Genomic DNA, 26,283 nt, shown 5'->3' on the forward strand with positions numbered 1-26,283 from the left:
ATTGAGTAAATCAGTACAGGAACATGAGGCAGAAAAGGACAGAACAAAGGTATTGGGGAGTAGGACACAAACGGAGACAATTACAGGAAGAAAGAAGTTAATTTACTTCAATTTTGTCTGAACCGCACCATGGGTGAGGGGATTCTACCAGCGAGGGTAACAATCCACCTGGGATCCCATTCCTGATCACTTGTCATTGACTCTTTGCCAGAAAGTGCATGAATAGACATTCGTTAGAGGCAGGATTGATGTATATACGTCAATGACGTACTTTTGAAGTGTAGTCACTGTTGTAATGTAGGAAATGTGGCAGCTAATTAGCGCACAGCAAGCTCCCACAAACAGCAATGTGATAATGACCAGATAATCTGTTTTGGTGATGTTGGTTGAGGGATAAATATTGGCCCCAGGACACCGGGGAGAACTCCCCTGCTCTTCTTCGAAATAGTTGCCGTGCGATCTTTCACATCCATCTGAGACGGGGCCTTGGTTCTGAAAGACGGCACCCTCCAACAGTGCAGCACTCCCTCAGTACTACACCGGGAGTGTCAGCCTAGTGGAGTGGGACTTGAACCCACAGCTTCTGACTCCGAGGCGAGAGTGCTGCCCACTGAGCCACGATGGTTGAATAGGCTGTTGACACTCACTATCATGACACTCACAGGTGAATAATGGTGCATCAGGCCGGGTACCAGGACTCTGCCGAGCAGCAGATAACCGTACCACAGCACAAGTTGGTGCTTCCGCAGAGGGGAGGGGAGTGGAGGAAGAATGAGTGACTGAATGTATTTAGTTTTGGAGTGTGCGACTGTTAATCCTCAGACAGGATAGGTGGACAGTTCAGCTTATCGCCCCTGACCAAGCCCCTCACTTTCACGGTCCGCTGGTGTACACAATAGGCGTGCTGCTCTAAACAAATTAACTGAAATGTGTTTTGGTGAATTTCAGGGAGTGTGGACTTTGGCTCAGAAGTAACGTCGTCGGATAAAGGTGTGAAAGTGTTGCTGAACTCTCAGGACAAGGTGAGAGAGAAACCCTTCACTGGTCCTACAATAATTCTACAATAAAACTGACACAACCTCTACAGACTCGATAACAAAGTAGCATTTGTTCAAACCCTGGGCTGATTTGCCTCACAGTAAAGTAAACTTGAAGTTTTACAAGTTTAGCAGTATTTCCAAAACTGTGGAACTCCTCACTTCCCTCACCCTAGGGACAGGCAATAAATGTTGGCCTTGCCAGTGACGTCCACATCCCGGAACAAATACAAAGAAAACCCTTTTCTCCAACCATTTACAGCAGAAATGTGCAACGTACAGTCTGACAACTGAAGCCTATTAGTGCTCATTTTTCACTCACTGCTTTGCCCCAATTGAGTTTTATTGTCCCGGAGGTTTTGGGAATGACTGATCTTGGTGCTGTTGCCTCACTGATGGACAAATCCTAAATCAGTACACCCAGGATCTGTTCGTATCAGCACCAGGCTTCTTGGTACACACCTAAGCAGCCCAAAAACACATCCATGTCTGGTGTCACCTAATCATTCTCCTACCCTTCTTGCTATTTTTAACTTTGGGGTCCTGCAATAGAAGAATGAGAGGGGATCTCATAGTGACATAAAATTCTGACGGGACTGGACAGGTTAGATGCAGGAAGAATGTTCCTGATGTTGGGGAAGTCCAGAACCAGGGCTCACAGTCTAAGGATAAGGGGTAGGCCATTTAGGACCGAGATGAGGAGAAACTTCTTCACCCAGAGAGTGGTGAACCTGTGGAATTCTCTACCACAGAAAGTTGTTGAGGCCAGTTCGTTAGATATATTCAAAAGGGAGTTAGATGTGGCTAAAGGGATCAAAGGGTATGGAGAGAAAGCAGGAGTGGGGTACTGAAGTTGCATGATCAGCTATGATCATATTGCATGGTGGTGCAGGTTCGAAGGGCCGAATGGCCTACTCCTGCACCTATTTTCTATATTTCTATAAGGGGATTGGCTCTTCTCCCAGGTTCCTTTGTTGTGAAGAGTGGGGTTCCTAGTGTTCGCATTGCTCTCCGCCGTCACGCTGCTCTGTGAGCAGAGGTCGGAGCAAGTGCTGCTCTGGGTGAGCTAGACCTACAAAGCACGACTGATTTATGCAAGCGTTCACTTGCTCACATACTTGCTCACCCGTGGGTGAGATTCGCTGTGTGCGCTTATACCTGCAGAATGGCCACTGGGGGTGAGGGAGTGAACGACAGCTGGCACCGATGGAGCAAACCCCCAGCATGAGCTGTGAATTTTGAGGCTGTTTGTGTTCGATGGGTTAGGGAGGACCAGGGGAAGTGAATAGAAGTTATGCAAGTGTAGAGCTAAATTAGATGTCAGGAGATATTTCATAGAATCATAGAAATTTACAGCACTGAAGGAGGCCATTCGGCCCATCGTGTCCGCGCCGGCCGACAAAGAGCCACCCAGCCTAATCCCACTTTCCAGCTCTCGGTCCGTAGCCCTGTCGGTTACGGTACTTCAGGTGCACATCCAAGTATTTTTTAAATGTGGTGAGGGTTTCTGCCTCTACCACCCTTTCAGGCAGTGAGTTCCAGACCCCCACCGCCCTCCGGGTGAAGAAATTTCTCCTCAAAACCTTTTACAAATTACTTTAAATCTGTGCCCCCTGGTTGTTGACCCCTCGACTAAGGGAAATAGGTCCTTCTAGCCACTCTATCTAGGCCCCTCAGAATTTTATACACCTCAATAAGGTCTCTCCTCAGCTTCGCACTTCTCCAGATTGAATTCCATTTGCCACTGTTCTGCCCACCTGAACAGTTCATTGATATCTTCCTGCAGCCCGCAGCTTACTTCTTCATTATCAACCACACAGCCAATTTTAGTATCATCTGCAAACTTCTTAATCATACCCCCTATATTCAAGTCTAAATCATTGATATATACCACAAAAAGCAAAGGACCTAGTACTGAGCCCTGCGGAACCCCACTGGAAACAGCCTTCCAGTCATAAAAACACCCATCAACCATTACCCTTTGCTTCCTGCCTCTGAACCAATTTCGGATCCAAATTGCCACTGTGCCCTGGATCCCATGAACTCTTACGACGTGAGTCATCGACTGTTGCCAGCTCATGCAGCGAGTGTGGATTTGCTGCATACTTTCAAAAGGGAGCGGGATAAGTTTCTCACTGTGGTTGACATCTCTGTGTATAAAGGATAGGTTGGGTATTGGGCAATGTGTTTCCCAGTCACTCTGGTCTCCTAGAACCTGTTTGATTGTCTTTGGGGGTCAGAGAGGAATTTCCCAGTTTTTTCCCCAAATTGACCCAGGGTCTTTTCTCTGTGTTTCTGCCTCTTCCAGGAGATTGAATGGCTGGGGGTGGGGGGGCCGGAAGAATCATGGTGTGCAAAAGTTGCACTTTGACGGTGTGGGACAGGCCTTGATGATGATTCCCTGTCTGTTAGTGTAGGTTGGTATTGACGAATGTGATACACTGACACCTAGAGCAGTAATCACTAGTTGAGCTGAAGTATTCAAAAGGGAACTGAATTGATTCTGGATTGAGTGAGGATTGTGGATTTGAAGAAGGGAATGGCCTTTGGTCCCAAAAGCCATTCATTTTTGATATCAATCCCATCAATCAATTTGTTCAACATATCTCTCAATCCATTCTTTCCCCAGAAACTCATGGAATTACCTCTTGTGCCCGCTTCACTTTCTGCTTCAACAGCCTCCCTGACAACATATTCAATAACTATCACCCTTTGGGTGAATAAGATTGGGTCTTGGATCAGGCCTCAATGACCGAGTGAGCTGACTGGTCTTTACACACTCGTGCAGTTTTAACTCTCGGGGGCCCCTAATTGTGCGTCCTTTGTTTAAACATTGCTGCTTTTACAGGTTTTCAAAGAGATTCGGAATGAGCATTTCTCCAAAGTGTTTGGGTTCTTGAGCCAGAAAGCACGAAGGCTCCAGAAGCAGTATGACGTGAGTATCAATGGGCGAGAGCTCCCGTTCATAGTAATACTGTCCCATGGGGAGGGGCCTCGCACACTTTGAGCGGTGTCGGGTAGAAATTACAGTGGGTGGGGTTCCTACCAAATTACTTTAACCGAACACGTGGGTATATGTCCCCATTAAGATAGCTCAGTGAGCAGATCACCACCCTGTCAAATATTGAGTGGTACAGGGCAGGAGATTGCAGTCTCGATTCTTGGCCTGTGCTGATCACAGTTGGGGCAGCATTCAGCACTGTGAGCTCGGCAGGCTGAAAGGTCAGCCAGGGTTCACTGTCCAGTGACACTTGCTGGAAGGTGTGTGTCTGTGGAGGTCACGTGAGGGCAGGATGGCTCAGTAATGGTGCCACTTATGGTTCCAGACTTGCTGATGCTGTGTGTCCAGGTCCATACATGGAGAGGGATCAATTTGATGAGGTACTGGAGGACTGGCGGTTACTGTGGAACCATGTCCTAACATCAGCAACAATGACTTGCTTTTATACAGTGCATTTAACATGGTCAAATGCCCTAAGGCGCTTCACAGGAGTGTTATCAAACAAAACTTAACACTGAGCTACATAAGGATGTATTAGGATGGGGGGGGAGGTCACAGAGGTAGGTTTTAAGACGCATCCTACAGGAGGAGAGAGAGGTACAGAGGTGGAGAGGTTTAGGGAGGGAGTTCCAGAGCTTAGGGTTTTGGCTGTTGATGGCACAGCCGCCAGTGGTGGAATGATTAAAATCGGGAATATGCAGGAGGCTGGAATTGGATGAGCACAGGGGGTGGGGGGGCGGGGTGTGTGGGGCTGGAGGAGGTTACAGAGATAGGGAGGGTTGAGGCCATGGAGGGATTTGAAAACAAGGATGAGAATATTGAAAGCGAGGAGTTGCTGGACTGGGAGCCAATGTAGGTCAGCGAGAACAGGGGTGATGGGTGCGAGTTACCCCAACAAGAATCAGTGTCTTCAGGAGAGGAGGCGAGAAAATTTGAAAAGAAGAAGGGGACATTTCCATGTGTGAGTGCGATAGACAGGCTCTGAGCGACTTCTTTTTGCTGTACCACACAGAAGCGCCAAGGGATGGACATTAAACAGATGAAGGATTTTGTGTCTCAGGAACTAAAGAACTTGAAGCAGGAACATCGATTACTGAGTCTTCGTAAGTACACGAGAGGCCGGCCTGGAGTTAGGAACACTGTGCCACAGGGAATTAATTTTTGGTGGCACTCATGCACCTGAGTCCGAGTCTGTTGTTTAGCTGTGGCTCTCCACTGTGCATTGAGCCCATAACCAAGTTGTTTTGAAGGCCTTTCCTAGATGTGAGAGACGGGACAGGTAGAGTAATGTCACCCAGAGTCATTCATTTCTTGGGTATTAAGATTCAAATAATTAATCTAGAAACATCAAAATAATTTATTAATAACTTAAACCACTAAAAATAATTATTTAAATCATAGCAAGTACATCTTAAATTTCTGAGCTGCCTTTAAGCTCCCTTTTTGTGGCCATATTCTGTCCCTTGACAAAAGGGCCATTAAATGCAATTGATGGAAAACTACTTTTATTTTGGATCATTGGAATTGCTGGATGAGAAAAGGCCGAGGTCCATCTAATTCACCTTCTACCACCCTGGTAGTCACAGGATCCAACGATAATGGAGTTGTTGACCAATCACAGCGATCGATCACGATCAATGAGGCTACAACAGACCCAGACACGAGGTGAGGAAATAGCCCCAGTGGGGGAGAGCTTTGGGGAACCAGAGGCCCAAAGTCCCGTGTTCCCTCCGAGCTCACTGCACTCGCCACACGGCACAGCTCACATTACTCACATACTGTGTCCCCAAATGTTATTTCCTGAAAGAAATCTGTATCTAATTTGCATTTTGAATGAACCAGTACCACTTCCACCCTCTCCTTGGGGGAGCGTGATCTGCAGTCTGACCACCCGCTCACTGGGATGATGTTTCCGCGGATTAGTTTTGAATTTGCCCTCCCTTCAAGGGGGATGCTGTGTCCTCTGGTCCGACAGTTCTGGGCAAGGTGTAAGTCATTTCTGTCAAATCTCAGCGATTAATGCTTGCTGCATTTCTTTTTCTCTTAGACATTGGAGCGTGTGAGTCCATTATGAAAAAGAAAACGAAGCAGGACTTTCAGGAGCTGTTGAAGTCTGAGCACGGTACGAAACACACCGAGTCCCAGCCGCTGGGCCGACTGCTCACGCACTGTGGGGCGTGTGTTTTGTTGTAAATGACGGAACCTGGGTGAGGGCCGAGGTCCACAAAGCGCACCAGCAGGGTGGCAAAGAGTAGGAGAGCAGTGAGGCGGATGAAAAAGTAGTGATTAGGTGACACCCCCCCACCCCCCCCCCCCCCCGAGCTCGCGTTTTCAAAGCCTGCAGGTTGTAAGTGGAAGGCGAGACTGAGGGTGAGGAGTTCCATAGTTTGGAGTTTCCTGGGTGTAATGTATTTGCTTCATGGGTTCTTTGCTTAAGAATTCATAGCAACACATTGCTATTAAGAACTAGTTGGTTTATTAACAAAGGTTTAACAATCACACTACACATTACCGGTTCATCCACCAGGCTCACAACCACCTGCCCCATCGTGGATCCCCCGAACCCAACTGGCTGGGGTTTTATTGAGTCTTGTGATCATCACATGACTGGCTACGCCACTCACAATGCAACAGCTCTACAAACCATACTCACTGGTGCATACATTACACTGGGGAAGAATGAGTTTGAGGAGGCAGTGTGATGAATCTTGATTTCTACACAAAAATCACAGAAATCCTCATACAAGAGGAGGCCAAATGTCATCCTGCTGAAGTGATGAATGATACTCTTGTAAAGAGCAAAACTGGGATTTGGAATCAAATTCCACCTATTGGGATGTTTGCAGGAATTTCCTTGTGTCAGAAATTGATAGCGATGTAAAATTCCAATGACCGAATGATAGACGTATCACAGGAGGGGGCAACCTCCAATGCCAAGGGTACCTGGTTTCAAAAGGTAACATCTGGGAGCTGGACAGATGGCAGTGAGGGCCTCTTGTCGTATGTCGGTGCATCTTGCAAGTGTGTTCTTCGCTTGTCCCAAAGGCCAGCTTATTTTTTGTTCATGTCCCAGTTTTCTGAAGTTCTTCTGTGTGCCTTTGATTAGTGTCCTGTTTACTGACTGGCTTTCCCTCCACAGCACTGCTGGAGGGATTCGAGATCAGAGGGAGCACCAGCTGTATTGAGGAGCACATTAACAGGCAGGTACGTGCACGAGTACACCTGGTTTGAGATCGCTCAATCCCCCACTACAGGAGTTACTGCGGTTGAGGTACCTCTGTACAAACAGAAGTTATGCAGTTGGAGATAGACCTGTTGTACAGGTTCAGGAGGTATTGGCTTTGAGTTCGGCGAGTCGGACATGCCCAGGAGGTGTTCAGTTTCAGCCAGTCCCTCAGACGGGCACAGGGAACACTGTATTGAGTTTGCCCGATAAGACACATATATTATGATTTATGCGAGTGATCAGTGCAGCAGATGCAGTAGAAATTATTAATTGTGAGTAATCATTGTGCAAAGCTGTGAGAAAAGTCACCAGTCAGTAATGAACACGCACCAGTACAGGGGAGGTACTTTCATGTACAGAGACACAGTAAAACGAAACACATGTTGGTGATGGTCACTCCTCACAGTAAAATGGCCGTAATGGACTTGTTTTATGGACTATCTGTAATTGTCATTTCCATAGAGTGTGCTCTTTGAGGGTGGGCTAAAACTTTATTAGCAATCTCATCACAGATTCCCTAATGGTTTTATAGTAAAAGCAGTGTTTACGTGAGCTAAATAGCCCAGGAAGATCCCAGGTTTGATTTCCCCCCCCCCCCGTTGTGAGTTACTGGGGCGGGTGATGGGCACCGCCACAATTGGCCCCAGGGAGAAGGAAAAGCAGCCTAGGTTCCCATTCCTGATGGCCAGCCAGCAATCACTGCTGGAAAGTGCACACTGGGAGAGACCTGAATCAGGCTGTGATTTCCCCACACTGCCCTTCCGACACTTACTGTTCAGGCTCCTGTCGAACCGTCACCTTGTCGAGGTACTGAAGGGAAATTTAGTGAACGTTTTTTTTTGTTGGGAGGTAAGGCGATGAAGAAAGACAAGCTTCCGATCTTGCTATTTTACATTGCAAAGCCTTCCCGCACAGATCCTGTTTATTTTTGCACTCTCGTGACTTTGATCTTTCAGATTTCTCCACTCGAGAGTCTTCGGCTGATGTGCCTCCTTTCACTGACAGAAAATGGTGAGTCCCAAGCCTTCAAACTCTTAACTCATTCCTCGAGTAGGAACGCCGCCTGTCAGAAAGATCGGTTATCATTAAAATAGAATCTCTGAAAGAATGTAGGAATTTTTAGCAGCAGGGAAAGGCTGTTGGGCCCAACAAACCCTTCGATCAATCGCACTTTCCACCCTCTATTCCTCAGTTCATTGTCTCTACAAAAGTATCAGCCATGGCTCAGTTGGTAGCACTCTCGCCTGTCAATCCAGGCTGACACTCCCAGTGCAGTGCTGAGGGAGTGCTGCACTGTCGGAGGTGCCGTCTTTCAGATGAGACGTTAAACCAAGGCCCTGTCTGCCCCCTCAGGTGGATGTAAACGATCCCACAGCACTATTTTGAAGAAGAGCAGGGGAGTTCTCCCTGGTGTCCTGGACCAATATTTATCCCTCAATCAAAAGATTATCGGGTCATTATCACATTGCTGTTTGTGGGAGTTTGCTGTGCACAAATTGGCTGACGCGTTTCCTACATTACACCAGTGACGACAGTTCAAAAGTACTTCATTGGCTGTAAAGCGCTTTGGGACGTCCTGAGGTTGTGAAAGTTGCTATATAAATGCATCTTTTCTTTTCTCATGTAATTTTCTCTTGAAACCGTTAATATTGTTCACTTCAGTGTTTTCCCCGGTAGTTTATCCCACAGCTCTATTAGCACCTGTATAAGTGAAAAGTTCTGCATGACTTACCGTATTATTCTAACATCCTAATGTATAGCTTGTTTTCTCTGGTATTTGTGCCCTTGGCTGCCATTAATAATTTGCCTGCATTAATTCCCTCCATAATATTAAAAATTCAAGTTATGTCCCCTTGAAGTCTCCTCATTTCCAAAGAAAACAAGCCCAGCTTCACTTAACCTTGGCATAACGTAGATGCCTGATACTTGGAGTCACCTATTTCAAGGGCAGTAATATCCACTTTCCTATAATGAGATGACCAGAGCTATATATTACTTGAGCACCATACACAGTAACATTACAGAGTGGCCTGCCAGGCTATTTGATGGCCCAGGCAAAAGGCACAGTTGAACAGGTTAGTGCTGGAGGTTAAATGCAGCCCCTCCGCAGGCTTAAAGGTAAAATCATCTTCTCTGAGCCATACAGAATAGGCAGATCCCAGCTTCAATTGCAGCTCCAATTCCCTGCGGACCCTTGGGTTGCAGAAGGGAAAGTAAGGCAGGGTTCCCACTGCTGGTCACCACACAGCAGCAAGCGCAGGAGTGCGAGCACCTGGTGTAGACCAGATCTTGCTCGGCTGTCATAGAAACATAGAAAATAGGTGCAGGAGTAGGCCATTCGAGCCTTCGAGCCTGCACCACCGTTCAATAAGATCATGGCTGATCATTCACCTCAGTACCCCTTTCCTGCTTTCTCTCCATACCCCTTGATCCCTTTAGCGGTAAGGGCCATATCTAACTCCCTCTTGAACATATCCAATGAACTGGCATCAAAAACTCTCTGCGGTAGGGAATTCCACAGGTTAACAACTCTGAGTGAAGAAGTTTCTCCTCATCTCAGTCCTAAATGGCTTACCCCTTATCCTTAGACTATGTCCCCTGGTTCTGGACTTCCCCAACATCGGGAACATTTTTCCTGCATCTAACCTGTCCAGTCCCGTCAGAATTTTATATGTTTCTATGAGATCCCCTCATCCTTCTAAACTCCAGTGAATAAAGGCCCAGTTGATCCAGTCTCTCCTCATATGTCAGTCCAGCCATCCCGGGAATCAGTCTGGTGAACCTTCGCTGCCCTCCCTCAATAGCAAGAATGTCCTTCCTCAGATTAGGAGACCAAAACTGAACACAATATTCCAGGTGAGGCCTCACTAAGGCCCTGTACAACTGCAGTAAGACCTCCCTGCTCCTATACTCAAATCTCCTAGCTATGAAGGCCAACATACCATTTGCCTCCTTCACCACCTGCTGTACCTGCATGCCCACTTTCAGTGACTGATGTACCATGACACCCAGGTCTTGTTGCACCTCCCCTTTTCCACCGTTGTATAGCTCATCAACTTGCACTGTCGAGGCTTGTACATCAATAGTGGGTGCACAAGTGAGGAACCGGGGTACAACTGTCGCCTGTGGAAGTGTGCCCCAGTGAGACAGCCAACAGCGACGGGAGGGGTAAACATTAAAATACTAACACAAAACCATTGATCACATAAATACAATCAGAAAATGCTACAACCACACAATGGTCCATCAGCATCTGAAAAAAAAAGGCTGGCTAATCTTTCAGCTGGAGACCATGTTGTAATCATAGATTCACACAGCACAGCAAGAGGCAATTCGGTCCATCGTGCCTGTGCCGGCTCTTTGAAAGAGCGATCCGACTAGTCCCACTACCCACTGCTCTGCTCTTTGCACATAGCCCTGTAATTTTTTCCTGTTCAAGTATTTATCCAATTCCCTTCTGAAAGTTATTGAATCTGCTTCCACTGCCCTTTCAGGCAACACATTCCAGATCGTAACAACTCGCTGCGTAAAAACATGTCTCCTAATTCACCCCCTCCCGGTTCTTTCACCGATTATCTTAAATCTGTGTCCTCTGGTTACTGACCCTCCTTCCACCGGAAACAGTTTTTTCCTCACATAATTTTGAACGCCTCTAATAAATCTCCCCTTAACCTTCTCCGCTCTAAGGAGCTGGAATTTTTCTCTAACAAAGGATCTTTTCCTGAAGCATTATTCCCTCTACAGAAGCTGACAGGCCCACTATGTACTGCCACACTTTCTGCCTTTATGTCAGATTTTCAGCATTTGCCATGTTTGTTCTGATCTCCATCTGTTTGTATTTCTCGTTATTGCCCCTCAGGTCTGATTTCCAAGGATTATCGCTCGTTGAAAACTCAGTATCTGCAGGTAAGCGAAGGAAGATGTCACTGTTGCAGCAGTGATCGTGAGTCGGAGCCCTTTGGATTTGTTTTGTTTTGGGCTGAGGCCAACATTGGGCCAGCCCTGCAGTCCTGCCACTGGGAGTGCTAACCTGGATCATGGGTTGAAGTGGGGCTTGAACCCACAACCTTCTGACTCCGAGGCCAGAGTGAGTGCTACCCACTGAGCCATTGTTGGTGTCAGGAGGTTGAGGGAGGAATGTTACCCAGGACACTGCTTAGAAGCTGCGGTTTGCAACTTTGTGTTTGGCCATCTGCCCTTCCTCCGTGACTGGGAAGGTCCTTACAACAATGGGAGAAACTGACTTGTATAATGAGGGGGGGGAGGGAGAGAGAGAGCGAGGGGGAATCGGCGGGAAGGGAAGAGAGAAAGGGTGGGACAGGGAGAGTGAGAGAGATAGAGGGCAGGAGGGAGGGGAAGAGGAGAGAGAGAGGGAGGGAGGGGAAGAGGAGAGAGAGAGAGAGAGAGACAGAGACAGAGAGTGGGAGGGAGGGGAAGAGAGAGAGAGAGAGGGTGGGGTTGGAGGAAGATGGCGGGAGAGAGGGGGGGGGGGTGGGGAGGAGAGGGTGGGATTGGGGGAAGAGGGCGGGGTGGGGACTCGGGCTCGGCCCACCCGCAACCAGAAAAGATGGTGGTCTTTGCCTCTGCAGCACATTGGCCTTTCCCGCAGAAGCGATGATGGGAAAACATCCCTTTATAGGTACGCCTCAATTCTTGGGAGACATTAGATAGAGCTGTGTATATCGTGCTGTAAAGGGGTGCAATAGAATCTGTTGGAGGTGATCATGTTGATATAGTGCATAGCTCGCAATTGCCAAAAGCACCTTGTGTGGAGTTGTTGTACTTTTGCTTTAGTGCCACTAACGTGGCTGTACCCATCACTGTGCAGGGCTGCCCGTTCATTCACTCGGGGCTAATGTGCATTAAACAAAAGGGGAAATTGACACCCACACCATGATTGATCGACACATTGTCTACCCAACTATGAAATTGACAGTGTGATGTGACACATGATCCAGGCTCAATGTGATTGAAGCAAACGGTGACATTTACTCTGCAGCCGACGTCGGGCACAATCCATCATTGATCGCCCGGACATGGTGAAAACGCGCATCAGCTCACCGGCTCCCTTGACCAACGTGTCTTCATTCCATATCATGAAGCTGTCGATTCTGCAGTTCCAGTATTTTATGAATTGGGACTTTGTCTGTGAATGGCAATTTATGAACGGGGGACCTTTTAGGATTGTGAGGGATCTGACTTCTCTTGTAATCCTCTGGCAGATATAGTGACCACTGTTAGTGTTCTCTTTAGTGGGGTTGTTGACGAGTGCATATTTACTGCATGTTTTTATTACGGATTGTGTGCCATACGTCGAACAGCGATTAACAGCCTATTTCCTTTAGGCTCTCTGCTGGTGTTCCCTGTCCCAATCTGTAACCCCGTTCACATTTATTCCCCTCCAGAGTTACGGTTACGAACACATCCTGACATTCGCCAACCTGAAACAGATCGGACTGCTGACAGAACAGCAGCCAGGAGAGACGCTGACTGCGGTGGAGAGCACCATGGGGAAACTCGTGACCGACAAAGCAGTTGGTAAGGAGCCAGTGGAAACACAAAGTCGTGAGCTATTAGACGTTGGGAGATTGTCGAGGGTTTATTTGTGTTGTGCATCGCGTTGAACCCAGGCGGAGCTATAACCGTGTCATAATGGGGCAAGGAAAGGTGCACCAGATTCTTGAAAACTTAAATTTTCATCAAAAAAGTGTGTGGTTTTTCCCCATCATTTGTTTAATTCAGATGAGACGTTAAACCGAGGCCCCGTCTGCTCTCTTGGGTGGATGTAAAAGATCCCATGGCACTGTTTCGAAGAAGAGCAGAGGAGTTCTCCCCAGTGTCCTGGGCCAATATTTATCCCTCAATCAACATAACAAACAAACAGATTATCTGGTTATTATCACATTGTTGTTTGTGGGAGCTTGCTGTGTGCATTATGGCTGCCGTGTTTCCTACATTACAACAGTGACTATACTTCAAAAGTACTTCCGTGGCTGTGAAGTGCTTTAGGACATTCTGAGGTTGTGAAAGGTGCTATATAAATGCAAGTTCTTTCTTTTGTCCAAAGCATACATGTAGAAGTGGGGTGAGGAAAGGATTGGGCTTGTCCGTGATGCATCCCTTGAAGAAATAGCCTGCCAACTCTCACTATCTGGGCTCACCCAGAAGAATGGGCACTTGGGCCAGATATCAGGGGGCACATGGTGTCCATGGAACTGTATCCCAGCAAAAGTCAGTGCATTCAGAAAAAGTGGGGGAAAATCTGGGGTGCGCGGGAGGAAGATCAATAATACTTCTGCTAATGCACTCCGTGGGCTTCTGTCTCCTTGGCTGGGAAGTTCTGTCCCGCCAATGCTGACAGTGGCTGCTAAGCTGTGTATGGCACAAGCTTGGCACAGTTCTCCTCATGACCTGTGGCACCGTGCAGGGCGTTCTGCCATGGGCTTGACAGGGTAGATGCAGGGAGGATGTTTCCCCCAGGCTGGGGAGTCTAGAACCAGGGGTCACAGTCTCAGGATAAGGGCTCGACCATTTAGGACTGAGATGAGGAGGAATTTCTTCACTCAGAGGGTGGTGAATCTTTGGAATTCTCTGCCCCAGAGGGCTGTGGATGCTCAGTCTTTGAGTATATTCAAGACAGAGATCGATAGATTTTTGGATATTAACAAGGGATATGGGGATAGTGCAGGAAAGTGGAGTTGATCACTTTCATGATCTCACTGAATGGCAGAGCAGGCTCGAGGGGCCGAATGGCTGACTCCTGCTCCTAATTCTTATGTTCTTATGTGCACTGCAGCTCCAACACAGCACGTCCTCTGCTACCTCTACACTGCCTGTACATTGCCGGTTTAGCTGCTTTGTGATTTTATATAATTAAATAGGAACATAGGAACAGGAGGAGGCCATTCAGCCCCTTCAGCTTGTTCCGCCATTCAATAAGATCGTGGCTGATTGGCGACCTAACTCCATATACCCGCCTTTGGCCCATATCCTTTAATACCTTTGGTTAACAAGAATCCTATCAATCTCAGATTTAAAATTAACAATTGATCTAACATCAATTGCCGTTTGTGGAAGAGAGTTCCAAACTTCTACCGCCCTAATTTGTGTCATCTCTCCTCACAATTTAGCCCTTGGAGCCCAGGTATCATTCTGGTAAACCTACGCTGCACCCCCTCCCAGGCCAGTATATCCTTCCTGACGTTTGGTGCCCAGAACTGCTCTCAGTGCTCCAGGTGCGGTCTAACCAGGGCTTTGTATAGCTGTAGCATAACTTCTGCCCCTGTGTATTCTAGTCCTCTAAATGAACTATGAATCGTTTACTTTTCAGGGAAGTTGACTGATGCCTTTTCGTCCCTGGCCAGGAAAAGCCATTTCAGAGCTTTGAGCAAACGACTGAACCTGGTAAGCATTGGAGCGAGCCTCGCAGGTGATTTGGAACAACATTAAAAACAAGATGCACAAGCTCCCCTGATGTCCCGCGGGATACGTTCTCCAGCCAGTGTTGGAACTGACCAATACTCAGCCGGAGGGCCCCTGGTTCACTTGGTGCTGAATTGGCAGATAGTTTAGCACAGCGCCCCGAGGCTGAAGTCACTGAGTACTAGTCAGTGGCTGGATGGTGGAGGCGAGGACCAGATTCAGCTCAATTGTGATGCTACCCATGGTGAAATAGCCTCAATGATTAGTTAGTCGTCTCCCGTAAGAGGTTGAGCGGGTTGGGCAGCGTCTATGATGCGGTGAATTGTAGGGAGCTTGTTTAATGATCAGAATGACCATCTCCCACTCTGTACTTCGATATTTTAAACCTGCTTCAGACTCTGGCAAAAGACACTAATTTGGATTTGGATTTGGACAAGATTTGGATCACAGGAACATTACTGTCCATACAATATTAAAGATAGAAAACATAGATCAAACATTCCCACTTGGTCCAAGTTATTAACACATTTAAAAATCAATTCTTTATAACCCTGATGTCATCACCATGCTGTGACTTTGATGTTTGCCGATGTCTGCAGATAAGTTCTTAAATTCTTAAAACTGCTGGATTTCATGCTTACTCCAGCATTGTTAACCTTAAATATAACATTTCGCTTTGTTCTTTCTTCAGATGCCTTTTCAAATGACTAAAAAATACTGAATATAACTGGAGAAAAATTATATATATTTTCATATTTAAACAAATCAAATCAAACTGCTTTGGAAATTTCACTATAACAACGGTGACTCCAAGGTTAAACCTTAGACTGAAGCTTAATATTTTGTTAAGCAAACTGTTTTTTTTTCAGTTTTTCCACCAACTTAACTTAAATTGTAGTTCAAAGTTTTTTCTGCCCCCCCACTTCCGGGTGCACAATCTTAATGAATTGAAATGAACACACTCAACATATTCACACATTTAAAAAATTTCCAAGTCTAAGACAAGACTACAAAGGATTAAACGGCTTTTAGCTCTGTGCACAGAGAAGTGGGTGGAGCTAAAGCAAACATCACAGACACTTGTCCGTTTTCCGTACCATAGCACTCAGCATCTTTGCCCATCCCTTTCCAGATCCCCCGCACAGAGGAGGAGTATGATCTGAAGGTACCACGAGACATGGCCTATGTATTTAGCGGTGCATACATTCCACTGAGCTGCAAGATTATAGAGCAGGTGAGTTCTGGGCAGTCTGAGACATGGCAGGGCAATCCTTGCGCATCTAAGCGGTGAGGAGAATAAACCCATCGTGTACGTGGAAGGCTAAACTGTGAGAACCTTTTGTTCTATTTAACTAATTCATGTGAAGCTATGTGCATTGAAATATTTAAATGCATGGCTTTGGTTCTTGTAGAATAAATTGGTTTAGTTTGTTGGGCATAAATATATTTTCTGAATTTTGACTGGTTATAATTGCTAAGCTCGGGTTGTAAGAACAAACTTTTTTCCAGGGTGTGTGTCTTTGTATCTGTGTCTCTGATAGTCGACTGCTGCAATGTTGTGTCACGCTCTGGAGCTGTATCATTCTCAGCTTAGACACTCCACTCAGTACTTCCAACTGCCTGTTCATCACCACACTCCCCAACCCCCTCCACCATCAGTGGCAATGCCTTCAGACCCCACCCAACCTCGCTGCATCTCTCCCCTCCTTCAAATGCTGCCGCCTAACTCTGACCATGCATTTAGTCACTTCCTCCACTTCTCTTAACTCCGACCAGTGTTTCTTCTCCCCCCCCCCCCCCCCCACCCCCCGCCTCCTTTATGCTGATCCTTGGGACAGGTGCTGTGTAAATGCAGGTTGTGCTCTCTCATCCATGTCCAGTGTAATGTCGCTTTGTATTCAATCAACTAGAGGTGATCCAAAACTCGCCTCCCCATGTCCTAACTCGCACCCAGTCCTGCTCACCCATCACCCCTGTGCTCGCTGCCCCGTGTCCTAACTCGCACCGAGTCCCGCTCACCCATCACCCCCTGTGCTCGCTGCCCCATGTCCTAACTCGCACCCAGTCCCGCTCACCCATCACCCCCTGTGCCCCGTGTCCTAACTCGCACCGAGTCCCGCTCACCCATCACACCCTGTGCTCGCTGCCCCGTGTCCTAACTCGCACCAAGTCCCGCTCACCCATCACCCCCTGTGCCCCGTGTCCTAACTCGCACCGAGTCCCACTCACCCATCACACCCTGTGCTCGCTGCCCCGTGTCCTAACTCGCACCAAGTCCCGCTCACCCATCACCCCCTGTGCCCCGTGTCCTAACTCGCACCGAGTCCCGCTTACCCATCACACCCTGTGCTCGCTGCCCCGTGTCCTAACTCGCACCAAGTCCCGCTCACCCATCACCCCCTGTGCCCCGTGTCCTAACTCGCACCGAGTCCCGCTCACCCATCACCCCTGTGCTCACTGCCCCGTGTCTATCTCGCACCGAGTCCCGCTCACCCATCACACCCTGTGCTCGCTGCCCCGTGTCCTAACTCGCACCAAGTCCCGCTCACCCATCATCCCCTGTGCCCCGTGTCCTAACTCGCACCGAGTCCCGCTCACCCATCACCCCCTGTGCCCCGTGTCCTAACTCACACCGAGTCCCGCTCACCCATCACCCCCTGTGCTCACTGCCCCGTCTCCTAACTCGCACCAAGTCCCGCTCACCCATCACCCCCTATGCTCGCTGACCTACATTGGCTTCCGGTTAAGCAACGCCTCGATTTCAAAATTCACATCTTTGTTTACAAATCCCTCCATGGCCTCGCCCCTCCCTATCTCTGTAATCCAGCCCCACAGCCCCCCGAGATGTCTGCGCTCCTCTAATTCTGCCCTCCTGAGCATCCACGATTATAATCGCTCAACCATTGATGGCCGTGCCTTCTGTTACTTAGACCCCAAGTTCTGGAACTTCCTCCCTAAACTCCTCCGCTTCTCTACCTCTCTTTCCTCCTTCAAGACGCTCCTTAAAACATACCTCTGTGATATAGAAACATAGAAAATAGGTGCAGGAGTAGGCCATTCGGCCCTTCGAGCCTGCACCACCATTCAATAAGATCATGGCTGATCATTCCCTCAGTACCCCTTTCCTGCTTTCTCTCCATACCCCTTGATCTCTTTAGCCGTAAGGGCCATATCTAACTTCCTCTTGAATATATCCAATGAACTGGCATCAACAACTCTCTGTGGCAGGGAATTCCACAGGTTAACAACTCTCTGAGTTAAGAAGTTTCTCCTCATCTCAGTCCTAAATGTCATACCCCTTATCCTAAGACTATGTTCCCTGGTTCTGGACTTCCCCAACATCGGGAACATTCTTCCCGCATCTAACCTGTCCAGTCCCGTCAAAATCTTATACGTTTCTATGAGATCCCCTCTCATCCTTCTAAACTCCAGTGAATAAAGGCCCAGTTGATCCAGTCTCTCCTCATATGTCAGTCCTGCCATCCCTGGAATCAGTCTGGTGAACCTTCGCTGCACTCGCTCAATAGCAAGAACGACCTTCCTCAAATGAGGAGACCAAAACTGAACACAATATTCCAGTTGAGGCCTCACCAAGGCCCTGTTCAACTGCAGTAAGACCTCCATGCTCCTATACTCAAATCCTCTAGCTATGAACGCCAACATACCATTTGCCTTCTTCACCGCCTGCTGTACCTGCATGCCAACTTTCAATGACTGATGAACCATGACACCCAGGTCTCGTTGCACCTCCCCTTTTCGTAATCTGTCGCCATTCAGATAATTTGCCTTCGTGTTTTTGCCACCAAAATGGATAACCTCACATTTATCCACATTATATTGCATCTGCCATGCATTTGTCCACTCACCTAACCTGTCCAAGTCACCCTGCAGCCTCTTACCAGTCTCCTCACAGCTCACACCGCCACCCAGCTTAGTGTCATCTCCAAACTTGGAGATATTACACTCAATTCCTTCATCTAAATCGTTAATGTATATTGTAAAGAGCCAGGGTCCCAGCACTGAGCCCTGAGGCACTCCACTAGTCACTGCCTGCCATTCTGAAAAGGACCCGTTTATCCCGACTCTCTACTTCCTGTCTGCCAACCAGTTCTCTATCCACGTCAGTACATTACCCCCAATACCATGTGCTTTGATTTTGCACACCAATCTCTTGTGCGGGACCTTGTCAAAAGCCTTTTGAAAGTCCAAATACACCACATCCACTGGTTCTCCCTTGTCCACTCTGCTAGTTACATCCTCAAAAAATTCCAGAAGATTCGTCAAGCATGATTTCCCTTTCATAAATCCATGCTGACTTGGACTGATCCTGTCACTGCTTTCCAAATGCGCTGCTATTTCATCCATAATGATTGATTCCAACGTTTTCCCCACTACCGATGTCAGGCTAACCGGTCTATAATCCCCGTTTTCTCGCTCCCTCCTTTTTAAAAAAAAAAAAAGTGGTGTTACATTAGCTACACTCCAGTCCATAGGAACTGATCCAGAGTCGATAGACTGTTGGAAAATGATCACCAATGCATCCACTATTTCTAGGGCCACTTCCTTAAGAACTCTGTGATGCAGACTATCAAGCCCCGGGGATTTATCAGCCTTCAATCCCATCAATTTCCCTAACACAATTTCCCGCCTAATAAGGATATCCTTTAGTTCCTCCTTCTCACTAGACCCACTGTCCCCTAGTACATCCGGAAGGTTATTTGTGTCTTCCTTCGTAAAGACCAAGCACCTGCGCTAATTTCTCCTTATGCGGCTCGGTGTCAAATTTTTATCGCATGATACTCCTGTGAAGCACTTTGGGACGTTTCACTGCGTTAAAGGCGCTATATAAATACAGGTTGTTGTTGGTTGTTGTCAGGTGCTGGAGCGTGACAGCTGGGCAGGAATGGAGGAGGTGTTGCGGTTGCTAAACAACAATGAATTCATCACTATTGGTAAGTTTCTGAGTCGCTCGCGATGGTGCTCTCTCCAGAGTGCTCGATGCTGTTGCGTTAGCTTTTGCTACAGTGCAGCTTCTTGGGCTTTGGTAGCTCTCCAGCTCCTTGCGGATTCTTCATTCATGGCCAGAGTGTTGGCGACAAGCTATTTGATTGGTGAGGACAGGATTAGGCTTGGCTGGGTTCCCTCTACAAGAAAATAACCTGCTGCATCTCTCTTTTGGAGCCCACGCGTAAAGAATGGTCACTTGTGTGAGGTACTGGAGGGTAATGTTTCCTCTAATTGGCTCAGTAGGTAGCACAGTCACCTCTGAGTCAGAAGGTTGTGGGTTCAAGTCCCACTCTAGGGACTTGAGCACAAAACAATCTAGCAACAATCCCAGTGCAGTGCTGATGCAGTGCTGCACCGTCGGAGGTGCCATCTTTCGGATGAGGTGTTAAACCGAGGTCCTGTCTGCTCTCTCAGGTGGACGTAAAAGATTCCACGGCACTATTTCGAAGAAGAGCAGGGGAGTTATCCCTGGTGTCCTGGGCAATATTTATCCCTCAATCAACATCACAGAAACGGATTATCTGGTCATTATCACATTGCTGTTTGTGGGAGCTTGCTGTGTGCTAATTGGTTGCCGTGTTTCCCTCATTACATCGGTGACTACACTCCAAAAGTACTTCATTGATTGTAAAGCGCTTTGAGACGTCCACTGGTCATGAAAGGCGCTATATAAATGCAGGTCTTTCTTTCTATTTATGTTCCATAAGCAGTCACTTTAAATTTGCTGCGTGGCAGCCTGTGAGCGGCCTGCGCAGGCCTCCCGGTTGATGCGTAGCTGCGCGGGAACATTGCTGGCAGGTGTACGGCAGTAAGAGGCAGTGTTTTAGGGGGATGTGAGGGGGGGGGGGGGAGGGCTGGTGGTGGTGGGAAAAGAAAAAAAGCAGGGCCAAAATAAATCGTACTTTGTAACTAACATCTTACGGCCAAGTCCCATGTTGCTGTTCTATCGATGATGTCTGAAGTACTGTCCATGGTTTTTTTCCTAGAACGATCCACGGATGCAGCATCCTGTTGCAGTGCGCAGAGAATCATTCTTGTGGTCTTTCTCGGGGGCTGCACTTTCTCAGAAATTGCAGCGCTGAGGTTCCTGGGCAGAGAGAAAGGTAACGAGAATTCGCTTGGGTCAATAAATGCACATGCCTTTCCCCAGCTTCTTCCATCGGCGTTGCCCCACAATGGTTGCCGTGAAGTTGCGGTTTGAAATAACGTAAATGAAAGAGGAGCCGCACTTCTGTAATGGCAAAAATAAAATGGTTGGTGTAATGAGAGCTGTGAGGAAAACATAGTTAGGGCCTGGATTATCAGCAAGGCCGATGGCTCAACTCTCCTGGTGGTTCTGTGGGAGAATGCACCACACCGTGTGGTAATGAACAATAGGACTAGAAGCTGCTGGATTCAATCACTGGTCTGCCCGAATTAACTAATTTCAGCCAGGACAGCAGGAGGGGCGATACAATCGACTGTTTCCAGTGCCAGACAGGTCGGTCGGCAAAGGGCACAGATTTAAGGTGATTGGCAAAAGAACCAGAGGCAACATGAGTACATTTCTTTTACGCAGCGAGTTGTTGTGATCTGGAATGTGCTGCCTGAAAGGGCGGTGGAAACCGATTCAATAGTAACTTTCAAACGGGAATTGGATAAATACTTGATGGGAAAATTTTACAGGGCTGTGGGGAAAGAGCAGGGGGGGCCATGGGACTAATTTCGAGGAGCTGCCACAGGCACGATGGGCCGAATGACCTCCTTCTGTACTGAATCATTCTATGAGTCTATGATCACTATGCCTGTGCTAGGGAAGGGTGAAGGAAAGGACTCGCCCCGGGTTCCCATTCCTGATTGCTCTCCAGGATCCCCTGCTGGAAAATGCCAGTGGGTGGATGCTGGGTGAGGGCAGCGCAGGCTTGGTTATGATCCCCTGCCCCCCACGGTCGATAGCCTGTCAACGCTCACTATCTAGGCCCACGCGTGCAGCATGGACATTTGGATGAAGTACCGGAGGTGCAGTCTATGCCTGTGGAACTGCACTCCAACCTGACTCGATCACTTCAGGAGAGGAGGAAGAGAGGGAGAACAAAATGGCATCTCACACAGTTGCATGTCGACAGGGACTACATTTGACTCCAGTCAAAACGATTTACATTTTGTTTTTCCCCCCACAGGGTACAAGTTTGTTTTCGTTACCACAGCCATCACAAACAGCTCTCGGATGCTGGAATCTTTGTTAGAAACACGTTCATGAAAATCCGTCAGCCTCCCCACCCCACCTTCCCCCCCCCCCCCCCCCCCCCCATCACCCAGCAAACAAATCTACCGAGGGCAAGGACAGAGAGAGATGGAACGAGCCGTACCAACTTAAACCTAGCAGAGAAGACAAAAGAGAAACTTGCCTCAACCCCATTGTAAACCAACTGACTGGAGTCTGATGGTGATAAGCGAGTGCTGGTGTGTCACTAACTTCTGAAGAAACTACGGGCACATTGTGAGATTTAAACCTTCACCCGTGGCCAAGTATTTTTGGAGGTATTGAGCTTATAAACTGGCAGTGTGCAAGTGTGACTAGTGGACTTGCCTCTAAGCAGCTCCATTTCTTGATTGGTTGGCAGAGGGATCTGGCTGTGAATGTAACTCTTATTTGGGGAAGGGCAGAATGGATTCCTGCTGAAGAGGCAAAAGTAAAGAGTGTGAAAGATGTTGGTCTTGGCTAAAGCCCGAGAGAGCTATATTCACATTGCACAGGGACAGTTTTTGGATGAAGACTTGATTTTGGAGATTAGAAAGAAAGAACTTGTGTTTATATAACGCCTTTCACATCCCAGGGACGTACCAACGCGCTTTACAACCAATGATCTACTTTCGGAGTGTAGCCGCTGTTAATTGGGAAAATGTGGCAGTCAATTTGCTCACAGCAAGCTCCCACAAACAGCAATGAGATAATGACCAGATAATCTGTTTTGGTGGTGTTGGTTGATGGACACTGGGAAAACTCCCCTGATGTTCTTTGAATAGTGCCACGGTATTTTTTGCATTCACCTGGTTTGACATCTCATCCGAACAATGGCACCTCCGATGGTGCAGCACTCCCTCAGCACTGCACTGTATTGTTGGCCTTGATTATGTGCTCAAGTCCTGGTGTGGGGCTTGAACCCACCACCTTCTGACTCGGGTGAGGGTGCTACCCACTGAGCCAAGATGACAGCCTAAATTAACTGCACTGGGACTGGGGGAGACAAGGAAGAGAGGAGATGTTATGGAATATAATACACTTGGTCTGAAGTCTTCTAAACATGCTCCCTACAATTTTCCACGTCATCGACTCTGCCCAACCCGCTCAATCTCTTAAGGGAGACAACTAACCATATTGAGGCTATTTCACCATGGGAAACATCACAATTGAGCTGAATTCTGTCCTCACCTGTAGGTTTATAAACTCAGCCCCCCCACCCCAAGAACAGTCCAAGTACGATTTGTGAAGTCAGCTCTCTCAGTTTAAACAGTAAGGGACTTGAATAACCTTACCCAGGAGGATTTGTCTGAGATTCCAACACCCTCCCCACCTTTGAAGCTGACCTTGGTAATTCCGTGTTGGGTTCACTTGTCCCCGTGACCAGTCATTTCCTTGCCCTCTCAGACAGCCAAGAGCATGTTCATTGATAAAACAATGAGACCTCGCCAATTACTGAATGGCATGGATTTGGAGAACTGGAATTATGTTCATCAAATTGGGGAGAGTAGGTCGTGTAAAGATAAAAGGAAAAAACGGGAATATTGGGAATCTGGGTTATTAAAAATGGAAATATCCTGAAACAAACTGGTTAATATTTTGCATTGGGACTCTTCCTTATCTGACAAAGGATCCCAAATGAAACTATACCCTTCTTTTTCAGATGATGGTGCAGATTCAGGATTGAATTAGATTTGCAAAGCCATTATTGTGAGGAAAACTGCTGCACTGTGAATGTCGAGGGCCCATTTTAATTAAACCAGTTTTATTTTATACCAAAGCTGCATGATATGACTGACTGGAAGTATTCTGTCCACAAAACATACGTAACCTCTGTAAATACCCGTGATCCGTCCACCAAGTTTTTGGGGCAATGTATTTATTTAATAGATTCTAAAGTTTCAAATACTCAGCGAACGCATCTTTTATATCCCCAAACTTTCTCTTCTGCTTTCCCGAAGGCACTAGCTCCTGGATTCTGGTACCACGCCAAGTAGTTGTTCTTGATGTGGGGGCCCCGTTTCAGCAAATATTCGAGCATGGCGGGGAGTGGGGTGCTGAAGCGAATTATAGCAAAGCCCAATGCTGTTTGCCCCGACACACTTTCCAGCGGGACCGGCCAGATAGAAATCAGGAGTGGGAATCCTGGCTGATTTTGGCCTCTCCCGAGCCCTGGGGGGGGGGGGGTTGAGACCAATTGTAACCCTCCCCCCCCCCCCCTCGTCTCCTGCCTTGACTCTGATCACGTAAGGACAGAGCAGGCATGGAACCTGGCACATTGCTGCTCTGTCTGGCTCAGTAACGCATGAATCATCCCAAAGCAGATGCTTTTACGTTTCTCGGTGGGTTTTCTCTGATCTTTTGCACAGTTCTGAATATAAGCTGCTTATTAAAATTGATATCTCCAATATACACAAAACACATGAAATCTTCTATCTTAATCTCCCTGATATTAACATGCAATTTATCTTCTTTGTTTATAAAAATGTGCCGGACTTTTTATAGTAACAACTATAAATTAAAATAAAATGAACAAATACAAGTAGAATCCGAAATGACAAGACAGGGAGGGCATTTGTTCCATCCCCAGGCTCTTTTACTGAAGCAATTTACTCCTAATCCATTTCTCCACCCCTTCCTCATACTTTTACATTCCTCCTTTTCAAATTCTTACCCAATTTTCTTTTAAATGCCAAAAGTATTGTTACTTTAGTAGTAAAATTGTCAAAAGGCCTATTTTGAATCAGACTACTGCCGGTTACAATAAAACATGATTTAAGTACAGCCAACAAAATTTATTAGCGGTAATACTTGAAAGTTTTGGTTTCCAATGATGTGAAACTTCACCTGTACAGATAAGCTGTTAGCTTTAGAACTGTGAAATTGTGTCTTGTACTGAACTGTGTGTTTATGTATATAATGTGTAATAAATCTATTTAAAAAAACGTGTTTTTAATGTAGACTGGATTGAGGCTCACATTTGAAATTCACTTTATGTACACATTAGGGTTTTTCCCCCTGCCCTAAAGGCACTGAGTGTGAACATGCTATTCAACTGTGTGCACATCCTGTCTGATTTTTACCGTCTCCATAGCAGATGTCTCGGTCTAACGACTCATCCGAAAGACGGCACCTCCGACAGATGAAGCACTCCCTCAGTACTGCACTGGAGCGTGGGCCTGGATTATGTGTTCTGGTCTCTGGAGTGGAGCTTGAGACTCAGAAACACTGAGCTGATGGAACTTAAATGTTCCTCTTTCAGACAGTTGGTGGCATACATTTCAATGGGTGCTGGCTGCCTGCCAATATCTCAACAAAGTGACCATTCTTCACGTATGAACCAAGACTATAACTGTAGACTATTCGACTGTGATACAAACAACATCAATTTTATACACACAGACCAGTTTTATGATACATCTGTCATACTTTAGAAGACATATTAAAAATGTGAACAAATCACAACTGAACATTTTTTTTTACAGACTTGGATTAAAATGACCACCGGACGTCTCAAAGCGCTTTACAGACAATGAAGTACTTTTGAAGTGCAGTCACTGTTGTAATGTAGAAAACGCAGCAGCCAATTTACTCACAGCAAGCTCCCACGAACAGCAATGTGATAATGACCAGATGATTTTTTTTATTATGTTGATTGAGGGATAAATATTGGCCAGGACACTTGGGATAACTCCCCTGCTCTTCTTCGAAATAGTGCCATGAGATTTTTTGTGTCCACTTGAGAGGGCAGACGGGGCCTCGGTTTAATGTCTCATCTGAAAAGGAGTAGGCCATTTGAACCCTCGAGTCTGCTCCACCATTCAATAAGATCATGGCTGATCTGATCTTGGGCTCAGCTCCACTTCCCTGCCTGTTCCCCATAATCCTTGACTCCCTTATCGTTCAAAAATCTGTCTATCTCCACCTTAAATATATTCATTGACCCAGTCTTCACAGCTCTCTGCCTGAAAGGGTGGTATAGGCTGAAATGCTCATCACATTTAAAAAGTACTTGGATATGCACTTGAAGTGCCGTAACCCCCAGGGCTACGGACCAAGAGCTCGAATGTCGGATTAGGCTGGTCAGCTTTTTTGGCTGACACAGACACGATGGGCCGAATGGCCTGCTTCTGTGCCATAAATTTAATTCTATGAAAAGAACAATTAAGGAAGGAAAATCTGGCGAGGGCTGGTATTTAAATTTTTTTTTAGTGAAAATGTTAGCGTATGATTGGTTTTTAAAAAAATAGTTCCGTAGGATACAATAAGGCTTTAACCAAAGCAGTGGAACTTTCTAACTGGGAAACTACATTATAAGTGATGGGTTCAGATTTTACAGCTTACAGTATGGTATCCTGAGGTTTTGCTA

At 47.0% G+C, this 26,283-nt stretch overlaps 1 protein-coding gene across 3 annotated transcripts in view; it reads left to right on the forward strand.

The window, feature by feature from the left end:
- Nucleotides 1–24,859, forward strand: part of vps33b (VPS33B late endosome and lysosome associated) — a 40,178-nt gene extending 15,319 nt beyond the window's left edge. For 2 of the 3 annotated variants that reach the window (XM_070864940.1, XM_070864938.1), the window contains exons 11-23: nucleotides 949–1,022; nucleotides 3,886–3,972; nucleotides 5,051–5,141; nucleotides 6,086–6,160; nucleotides 7,178–7,242; nucleotides 8,221–8,275; nucleotides 11,124–11,170; nucleotides 12,670–12,802; nucleotides 14,595–14,668; nucleotides 15,819–15,920; nucleotides 19,563–19,638; nucleotides 20,680–20,796; nucleotides 21,853–24,859. In XM_070864940.1, the coding sequence (XP_070721041.1) occupies nucleotides 949–1,022; nucleotides 3,886–3,972; nucleotides 5,051–5,141; nucleotides 6,086–6,160; nucleotides 7,178–7,242; nucleotides 8,221–8,275; nucleotides 11,124–11,170; nucleotides 12,670–12,802; nucleotides 14,595–14,668; nucleotides 15,819–15,920; nucleotides 19,563–19,638; nucleotides 20,680–20,796; nucleotides 21,853–21,932 (1,076 nt within the window). In that variant the 3' untranslated portion in view covers nucleotides 21,933–24,859. The remainder of the gene's footprint in view (nucleotides 1–948; nucleotides 1,023–3,885; nucleotides 3,973–5,050; nucleotides 5,142–6,085; nucleotides 6,161–7,177; nucleotides 7,243–8,220; nucleotides 8,276–11,123; nucleotides 11,171–12,669; nucleotides 12,803–14,594; nucleotides 14,669–15,818; nucleotides 15,921–19,562; nucleotides 19,639–20,679; nucleotides 20,797–21,852) is intronic. The other variant, XR_011588260.1, reaches the window with a different exon arrangement.
- Nucleotides 24,860–26,283: the final 1,424 nt, after the last annotated feature.

Source organism: Pristiophorus japonicus, chromosome 21 (genome assembly GCF_044704955.1).
Source record: "Pristiophorus japonicus isolate sPriJap1 chromosome 21, sPriJap1.hap1, whole genome shotgun sequence".
NCBI classification, from domain to species: Eukaryota; Metazoa; Chordata; class Chondrichthyes; family Pristiophoridae; genus Pristiophorus; species Pristiophorus japonicus.